Source organism: Primulina eburnea, chromosome 1 (genome assembly GCF_022965805.1).
Source record: "Primulina eburnea isolate SZY01 chromosome 1, ASM2296580v1, whole genome shotgun sequence".
In the NCBI taxonomy this organism is placed as follows: Eukaryota; Viridiplantae; Streptophyta; class Magnoliopsida; order Lamiales; family Gesneriaceae; genus Primulina; species Primulina eburnea.
Window position 1 is genome coordinate 13318215 of NC_133101.1, and position 9425 is coordinate 13327639.

At 37.6% G+C, this 9425-nt stretch overlaps 1 protein-coding gene across 1 annotated transcript; it reads left to right on the forward strand.

The window, feature by feature from the left end:
* Positions 1–4579: 4579 nt before the first annotated feature.
* LOC140804479 (uncharacterized) lies at positions 4580–8198 on the forward strand. The gene is made up of 5 exons (XM_073160519.1): positions 4580–4817; positions 4892–5024; positions 5121–5488; positions 6626–7021; positions 7576–8198. Exons 1-5 carry the CDS (start codon positions 4580–4582, stop codon positions 8196–8198), a joined length of 1758 nt encoding a protein of 585 aa, XP_073016620.1.
* The last annotated feature ends 1227 nt before the right edge of the window (positions 8199–9425 follow it).

Genomic DNA, 9425 nt, shown 5'->3' on the forward strand with positions numbered 1-9425 from the left:
GCATGGGAAAGTGATAGCTTATGCTTCTCGTCAATTGAAGGACTACGAGAAAAATTATCATACTCATGATTTGGAGTTAGCAGCTGTGGTGTTTACATTAAAGATTTGGCGACACTATCTTTATGGCGAGAAATGTGAAATTTTTACGGATCACAAAAGTTTGAGTTATTTGTTTTCACAGAAAGAATTGAATATGCGGCAGCGGAGATGGTTAGAACTTGTCAAGGATTATGATTGCACTATTAGCTATCATCCTGGTAAAGCTAATGTGGTTGCAGATGCTTTGAGTCGCAAGTCAAGTTCAGAATTGAATGCTATGATTTCTAAACCTTTGTTGCTTGATTTGCAAAGGACTGAGATAAATTTGGTATCTTCAGGGACAGTGGCTCGATTATCTACATTAGTTCTCCGCTCAACTTTGTTTGATCGAATTTTGAAGGAACAACAGTCAGATGTTCAGTTATTGAAGTTAAAAAGGAATAATGAATTAACAGGAGTTTCTGAATTTGGATTGAATCGTGATGGTTTGATGACCTTTCGAGGTAAAATATGTGTTCCTATAGGTGATAACATTCGAAGAGATGTACTCATAGAAGCTCATACTGCGCCATACTCTGTACATCCCTGGTGGTACTAAGATGTACCAAGATCTTCGAAGTCTTTATTGGTGGCCAGGTATGAAGAAAGATATTACAGTATTTGTTTCTGAATGTCTAACCTGTCAGCAGGTTAAGATTGAACACCAAAGACAGGCTGGATTATTGCAATCTTTGCCTATACCGCAATGGAAATGGGAACACATCACAATGGATTTTGTGGTTGGATTGCCAAGGAATCAGAAAGGTTTCAATTCTATTTGGGTGATTGTAGATCGATTGACCAAGTCATCGCATTTTCTTCCTGTCAAGACAACATATTCTATGAATCAATATGCCGAGGTATATATTCAAGAAATTGTGAGACTTCATGGTATACCGGTATCTATAGTGTCAGATCGTGATCCAAGGTTTACATCAGAGTTTTGGAAATGTTTACATCGAGCTTTGGGCACGAAGTTAGCCTTTAGTACAGCCTACCATCCTCAAAGTGACGGGCAATCAGAATGGGTTATTCAAATTCTTGAGGATATGTTAAGAGCTTGCACAATTGATTTCCCTGAAAGTTGGGATTCCAAGTTGCCATTGGTTGAATTCACGTATAATAATAGTTACCAGTCTTCTATTGGCTTAGCACCTTATGAAGCCTTATATGGAAGAAAGTGTAGATCCCCTTTGTATTGGGAAGAGGTAGGTGAAATAAAGATGTTGGGCCCTGAGTTGGTTCAACAAACAGCAGAAGTTGTGGCGTTAATTCAAGAAAGAATGAAGACAGCTCAGTCTAGACAGAAAAGTTATGCCGATGTGAGAAGACGGCCTTTGGCATTCGGGGTTGGTGATCATGTTTTTATCAAGATAGCTCCTCTAAAAAGAGTTATGAGATTTGACAAGAAAGGTAAGTTAAGTCCTCGATACATTAGACCATTTGAAATTCTAGATAAGATTGGAGACCGAGCCTATCATCTTGTATTGCCACCGGACTTGGACCGAGTTCATAATGTATTTCATATATCTATGCTTCGTAAGTATATTGCTAATCCATCTCATGTTCTTCGGTATGAGTCTTTGGATCTTTTGCCTAACCTAAGTTATGATGAAATACCGGTTCAAATTCTTGATCGTAAGGTTAAGGTGTTAAGGAACAAAGAAATTGGTCTTGTCAAAGTTCTATGGAGAAATCAAGTGATTGAAGAGGCCACGTGGGAACCGGAAGAGGAGATGAAGCAACGTTATCCTAACCTATTCGACAGTAGGTAATTTCGGGGACGAAATTTTTTTAAGGAGGGGAGATTGTATATCCCAAGTTTTTATTGTGCTATGATCAATGATTTCATGTGTTATGGTTAATGGATATTCATAAATTGATATGGTCAAGTTTTGGGAGATGTGTTATGCTTGATTTTAGAAGGAGTTTAGTTGTTATAATTCATAAGAAATGAGTGGTATAAGTAAAGGTTTGTTATAAGGTCGAGAAGAGATGGTTTTAGCAGTTTAGGTCGGGGAGGAATAGAGCTAGGGTGCGGGCGGCAGCTCTGCCGGGCAAGCAGCGCGGCGCGCTGCCTCGGCCGAAGCAGCGCGGCCCAGTCGAGCGCGGGTGCGCTGCCCTGCGGTATTTGACAAAATTGCTATTTTAAAAACACGATTTTAAGGTTGGGAATGAATATTTAGTGCATTGTTTTGAGATCTATCTTCATTTCTTCCCTTCTCCTTCTCCCTCATACGTTTCCCTTCTCATTTTCTTCCCCAAAATTCTTTCCTCCAAATCTTCATCCAAGTTCAAGAATTTTTGAGGAATTCTTAGCATCTCCTAGTCTAGGTGCAAGCTACAAGGTAAGAGCTTAGTTATTATTTGGTTTTGCAAGGAATTGTTGGGTTGAAGGGTTGCGTTGACTTTATGGATCCATGTATATATGGTGTTAATTCATAGTTTTTATGGTGTTTATTGTTGTAGAGATTCTTTTGAGGTCATCTTTGCAACCAAGTATTGATTGGGTAGTAAGTAGAGACTATTCCTTGTTCTCACATGATATATATGTATCCAAGCCATTTTTATTGAAGTCTAGCTTCTTTCATGGACATGTTATTGCCATATTTGTTGTTATATATTCATTGATCAAAGAATTTTATTGATTTCATTGATGAAGAAGCTAGCAAGCTATTGTGCCTATCAAGTGTTTGTTCAATTGTCCCAATGAATTTCATATGCTTCAATTTAAGAAATGATAGTAATTCATGCATGTCATTGGCCAATCACATGAAGAGTATCTCTCACAGTTTGGTATATATTTTCATATATCACAGAGATACTATCCATAGGTTATCTCTCACAGTCCGATATATATTTATATATATGAACAAAGATAACATTCACAGGTCACAGATTACAAATTACAGACTATCATTTCCTTTCATGGTTATCTCTCACAGTCCGATATATATTTATATATATTAACAGAGATAACATTCACAGATTACATATCATAGAGATATTGTTTCATTTTCTTTAATTCATGCTATGATATACCATCTATATTGATTCTTTCATTATTGTTCATTGAAGATGGTATTGTTTATTGCCATTGCGATGTTTCAAGCCAAGCCATATAAATATGTATTTGTTATGTAAAGTTCTCTACTTAATCAGTTTTATCTCATTTCAGCTAATGTCATGTGATGCAGGTAATAAAAAGATTTGAAGCAGATTGTCCAAGGAGGATAAGTCATATAGCTGTTGTAATGGAAAAGTTTATTTGATTATGTTAATGATTTTATTGGGGTGTGTTGAACATTTAAAGTTTTAAATATATCATGTATTTTATTATATGTAATATTGGTATTTGAATTAGATGTTTGAGATTATGTATTGTATGTATTTTAAGTACATGTTTGCAATGTATATATAGTTTAATTATTTTTTTTATTTTAAAGATAAATGCTTCCGCTGATGTCAAATTATATTTGGATTTAAAATGTGTTAAGTGGGGTGTTTCAATTGGTATCAGAGCAAAGTTCTTTGGACCATATATGACTTCTTCTGCCTAGGACAATCTGGTATGTTTTCGATCCTGCATCTATTGATTTTAACATTTACAGTTGATTCTATTTCATTGCCATTGATGTATTCTTTCATCCTATGCATGTTAACGTGAGAATATGTATAGGAAATGCCTCCCAAGCGTAAGAATGTTGAAGGGGATGATAGTACCCCTCCCACAGACAAGACTACCTGGGTAGTAGATGAATTCACTAAGTTATTGCAAGAGCAAGCTAAGGTTCATGGTGAACAGATTCAACAGTTATTGACTATGCAAACGACGATTCAAGGTCAAGTTCAAGAAAGAGTCCAAGGCACGACAAACAGTTCTGAAAATGGTGCTTATGATCGTTTCAGGCGGATGAACCCTCCTGATTTTATTGGTGGTCCTGATCCATTAGTAGCTCTAGAATGGGTCAAAGCTTTGGAAGCTATCTTCGACTATTTGAAATTCACTGATCAAGAGAAGGTTGGTTGTGCTGTGTTTATGTTGGTCAAGGCTGCTCGTATTTGGTGGGAAGCCACCAAAGTGACTATTAATGTAAAAGAACTGAAGTGGAACGAGTTTAAAGATTTATTTCATGCCAAATATTTTTCAAGGGAAATTAAGGCCAAGAAGGTGAAAGAATTTCTTGAGTTAAGACAGGCTTCTTTGTCTGTTGCTGAGTACATACTGAAATTTGAAGAAGGTTGTGTATTTGTTCCGTTTATTGCCGAGAATGACAAGGATAAATGTGAACACTTTCTTCGTGGGTTAAAGCCCGAAATTATAAGGGATGTGCATATGTCCAAGGTGGGGACATATCAAGAAATTGTGGAGAGAGCCTTACTTGCTGAACATGATGAGCAAGAGATAGAGAAGGAAAGGCAGTTGAGGAGACAAGTTTTTCAAGCTAAAGGTCAGGGTTCAAGTGTAAATGTTCGAGGAGGTTATAAAGGCAAAGGCAAGATGGAGCAGCGTAGTAGGCTTCCTTTGCCTCCTACAGATAGTGAACGACCATTGTGTCCCAAGTGTGGAAAGCCACACAAAGGAGAATGTTTAATCGGAAGTGGTCGTTGCTATAGATGTAAGGAAATGGGACACACAGTATATAATTGTCCTCTTTCGTTTGGAAAAGAAAAAGTTCAGGGCAGAATCTTTACGATCACAAAAGAGGGCGCAAATCCTGATGCTTCAGTCATATCAGGTAATATTTTCATTTTGGGCAAAGAAGCACTTACCTTAATTGATACTGGTGCAACAAATTCTTTTATATCTGAGGAGTTATGCATACTATATCTGTTGAACCTACTGTGGTGCCTGTTGAATTTATTATTGTGTTGCCTTCTGGAGAAGAAATTTGGACAAATAGTATATTTAAGGCTTGTCCTGTGTTGATGGGATCAAGATTGTTGTATGCAGATTTAATTGTAATTCCAATGGTTGCATTTGATGTGATATTGGGTATGGATTGGTTGTCTGCTTATCGTGCTGTGATTAATTGTGTTAGCAAGACAGTAAAATTTTTAGCAGATGATTATGAGAAGGATTTATTTGTGGGTGTTACCTCTTCATTAAGTATCCCTATTATTTCTTGCCTTCAAGCCACTAAATTGTTGCGCAAGGGATGTGTTGGTTACTTAGCTTCAGTTTTGGATACAAGAAAGGAAAGTAGAATACAGTTACAGGACATTGATGTGGTTCAGGATTATCCTGATGTATTTGAGGAGGATGTACCTGGATTACCACCTGATCGAGAAGTAGAGTTTGTTATTGATTTAATTCCAGGTACAGCCCCAATTTCTAAGGTTCCATACAGATTGGCTCCTACTGAAATGAAAGAATTAAAGAATCAATTGCAGGAGCTATTAGATAAAGGTTTTATCCGTCCTAGTTTCTCACCTTGGGGAGCTCCAGTGTTATTCGTGAAAAAGAAGGATGGATCATTGCGATTATGTATTGACTATCGGGAACTGAACAAGGTAACTATTAAAAATAAATATCCTTTACCAAGGATAGACGATCTTTTTGATCAATTACAAGGAGCAACAGTGTTCTCGAAGATTGATCTTCGGTCTGGATATCATCAATTAAAGGTGAGAAATGAGGATATACCAAAGACTGCTTTTAGAACGAGGTATGGACATTATGAATTTTTGGTGATGTCTTTTGGATTAACCAATGATCCTTCAGTGTTTATGGATTTTATGAATCGTGTCTTTACGCCGTATTTGGATACATTTGTCATTGTTTTTATCGATGACATTTTGATTTATTCTAAGACACGAGAACTTCATAGAGATCATTTGAGGATTGTGTTGCAATTGTTGAGGGAAAAACAATTATATGCAAAGTTCAAGAAATGTGAATTTTGGTTAGAACAAGTTGCATTTTTGGGTCATATTGTTTCTAAGGAAGGAATCTCTGTAGATCCTTCTAAGATTGAGTCTATTAAGCAATGGTCCATTCCAAAGACAGTTTCAGAGGTGAGAAGTTTTCTGGGTTTAGCAGGATATTATCGAAGATTTATAGAGAACTTCTCAAAGATAGCATTGCCATTGACGAGTTTAACTCGTAAGTCAATCAAGTTTGAGTGGACTATAGCATGTCAACAAGCATTTCAAGAGTTGAAAGATAAGTTGACTTCTGCCCCTGTGTTAGTACTTCCTTGTGGTACTGAAGATTTTGTTGTCTATTCAGATGCTTCAAAATTGGGGTTAGGTGCTGTATTGATGCAGCATGGGAAAGTGATAGCTTATGCTTCTCGTCAGTTGAAGGACTACGAGAAAAATTATCATACTCATGATTTGGAGTTAGCAGCTGTGGTGTTTACATTAAAGATTTGGCGACACTATCTTTATGGCGAGAAATGTGAAATTTTTACGGATCACAAAAGTTTGAGTTATTTGTTTTCACAGAAAGAATTGAATATGCGGCAGCGGAGATGGTTAGAACTTGTCAAGGATTATGATTGCACTATTAGCTATCATCCTGGTAAAGCTAATGTGGTTGCAGATGCTTTGAGTCGCAAGTCAAGTTCAGAATTGAATGCTATGATTTCTAAACCTTTGTTGCTTGATTTGCAAAGGACTGAGATAAATTTGGTATCTTCAGGGACAGTGGCTCGATTATCTACATTAGTTCTCCGCTCAACTTTGTTTGATCGAATTTTGAAGGAACAACAGTCAGATGTTCAGTTATTGAAGTTAAAAAGGAATAATGAATTAACAGGAGTTTCTGAATTTGGATTGAATCGTGATGGTTTGATGACCTTTCGAGGTAAAATATGTGTTCCTATAGGTGATAACATTCGAAGAGATGTACTCATAGAAGCTCATACTGCGCCATACTCTGTACATCCTGGTGGTACTAAGATGTACCAAGATCTTCGACGTCTTTATTGGTGGCCAGGTATGAAGAAAGATATTACAGTATTTGTTTCTGAATGTCTAACCTGTCAGCAGGTTAAGATTGAACACCAAAGACCGGCTGGATTATTGCAATCTTTGCCTATACCGCAATGGAAATGGGAACACATCACAATGGATTTTGTGGTTGGATTGCCAAGGACTCAGAAAGGTTTCAATTCTATTTGGGTGATTGTAGATCGATTGACCAAGTCATCGCATTTTCTTCCTGTCAAGACAACATATTCTATGAATCAATATGCCGAGGTATATATTCAAGAAATTGTGAGACTTCATGGTAAACCGGTATCTATAGTGTCAGATCGTGATCCAAGGTTTACATCAGAGTTTTGGAAAAGTTTACATCGAGCTTTGGGCACGAAGTTAGCCTTTAGTACAGCCTACCATCCTCAAAGTGACGGGCAATCAGAATGGGTTATTCAAATTCTTGAGGATATGTTAAGAGCTTGCACAATTGATTCCCTGGGAGTTGGGATTCCAAGTTGCCATTGGTTGAATTCACGTATAATAATAGTTACCAGTCTTCTATTGGCTTAGCACCTTATGAAGCCTTATATGGAAGAAAGTGTAGATCCCCTTTGTATTGGGAAGAGGTAGGTGAAAGAAAGATGTTGGGCCCTGAGTTGGTTCAACAAACAGCAGAAGTTGTGGCGTTAATTCAAGAAAGAATGAAGACAGCTCAGTCTAGACAGAAAAGTTATGCCGATGTGAGAAGACGGCCTTTGGCATTCGGGGTTGGTGATCATGTTTTTATCAAGATAGCTCCTATAAAAGGAGTTATGAGATTTGGCAAGAAAGGTAAGTTAAGTCCTCGATACATTAGACCATTTGAAATTCTAGATAAGATTGGAGACCGAGCCTATCGTCTTGCATTGCCACCGGACTTGGACCGAGTTCATAATGTATTTCATATATCTATGCTTCGTAAGTATATTGCTAATCCATCTCATGTTCTTCGGTATGAGTCATTGGAGCTTTTGCCTAACCTAAGTTATGATGAAATTCCGGTTCAAATTCTTGATCGTAAGGTTAAGGTGTTAAGGAACAAAGAAATTGGTCTTGTCAAAGTTCTATGGAGAAATCAAGTGATTGAAGAGGCCACGTGGGAACCGGAAGAGGAGATGAAGCAACGTTATCCTAACCTATTCGACAGTAGGTAATTTCGGGGACGAAATTTTTTTAAGGAGGGGAGATTGTATATCCCAAGTTTTTATTGTGCTATGATCAATGATTTCATGTGTTATGGTTAATGGATATTCATAAATTGATATGGTCAAGTTTTGGGAGATGTGTTATGCTTGATTTTAGAAGGAGTTTAGTTGTTATAATTCATAAGAAATGAGTGGTATAAGTAAAGGTTTGTTATAAGGTCGAGAAGAGATGGTTTTAGGAGTTTAGGTCGGGGAGGAATATAGCTAGGGTGCGGGCGGCAGCGCTGCCGGGCAGGCAGCGCGGCACCTGCGCTGCCTATGACAGCGCAGGGGCGCTGCCCCTGTCGAGGCAGCGCGGGTGCGCTGCCTCGGCCGAAGCAGCGCCGCACCCGCGCTGCTATGTGCAGCGCGGCCCAGTCGAGCGCGGGTGCGCTGCCCTGCGGTATTTGACGAAATTGCTATTTTAAAAACACGATTTTAAGGTTGGGAATGAATATTTAGTGCATTGTTTTGAGATCTATCTTCATTTCTTCCCTTCTCCTTCTCCCTCATACGTTTCCCTTCTCATTTTCTTCCCCAAATTCTTTCCTCCAAATCTTCATCCAAGTTCAAGAATTTTTGAGGAATTCTTAGCATCTCCTAGTCTAGGTGCAAGCTACAAGGTAAGAGCTTAGTTATTCTTTGGTTTTGCAAGGAATTGTTGGGTTGAAGGGTTGCGTTGACTTTATGGATCCATGTATATATGGTGTTAATTCATAGTTTTTATGGTGTTTATTGTTGTAGGGATTCTTTTGAGGTCATCTTTGCAACCAAGTATTGATTGGGTAGTAAGTAGAGACTATTCCTTGTGCTCACATGATATATATGTATCCAAGCCATTTTTATTGAAGTCTAGCTTCTTTCATGGACATGTTATTGCCATATTTGTTGTTATATATTCATTGATCCAAGAATTTTATTGATTTCATTGATAAAGAAGCTAGCAAGCTATTGTGCCTATCAAGTGTTTGTTCAATTGTCCCAATGAATTTCATATGCTTCAATTTAAGGAATGATAGTAATTCATGCATGTCATTGGCCAATCACATGAAGAGTATCTCTCACAGTTTGGTATATATTTTCATATATCACAGAGATACTATCCATAGGTTATCTCTCACAGTCCGATATATATTTATATATATTAACAGAGACAACATTCACAGGTCACAGATTACAAATTACAGACTATCATTT

Bases quoted from the DNA above. Each gene is read 5' to 3' on its own strand.
- LOC140804479 (XM_073160519.1), top strand. From the start codon at position 4,580: ATGGAGCAGCGTAGTAGGCTTCCTTTGCCTCCTACAGATAGTGAACGA. The intron at 4,818-4,891 runs GTAATATTTTCA...TTTATATCTGAG, and splicing joins TGATGCTTCAGTCATATCAG to GAGTTATGCATACTATATCT. The intron at 7,022-7,575 runs GTATGAAGAAAG...CTATTGGCTTAG, and splicing joins ACGTCTTTATTGGTGGCCAG to CACCTTATGAAGCCTTATAT.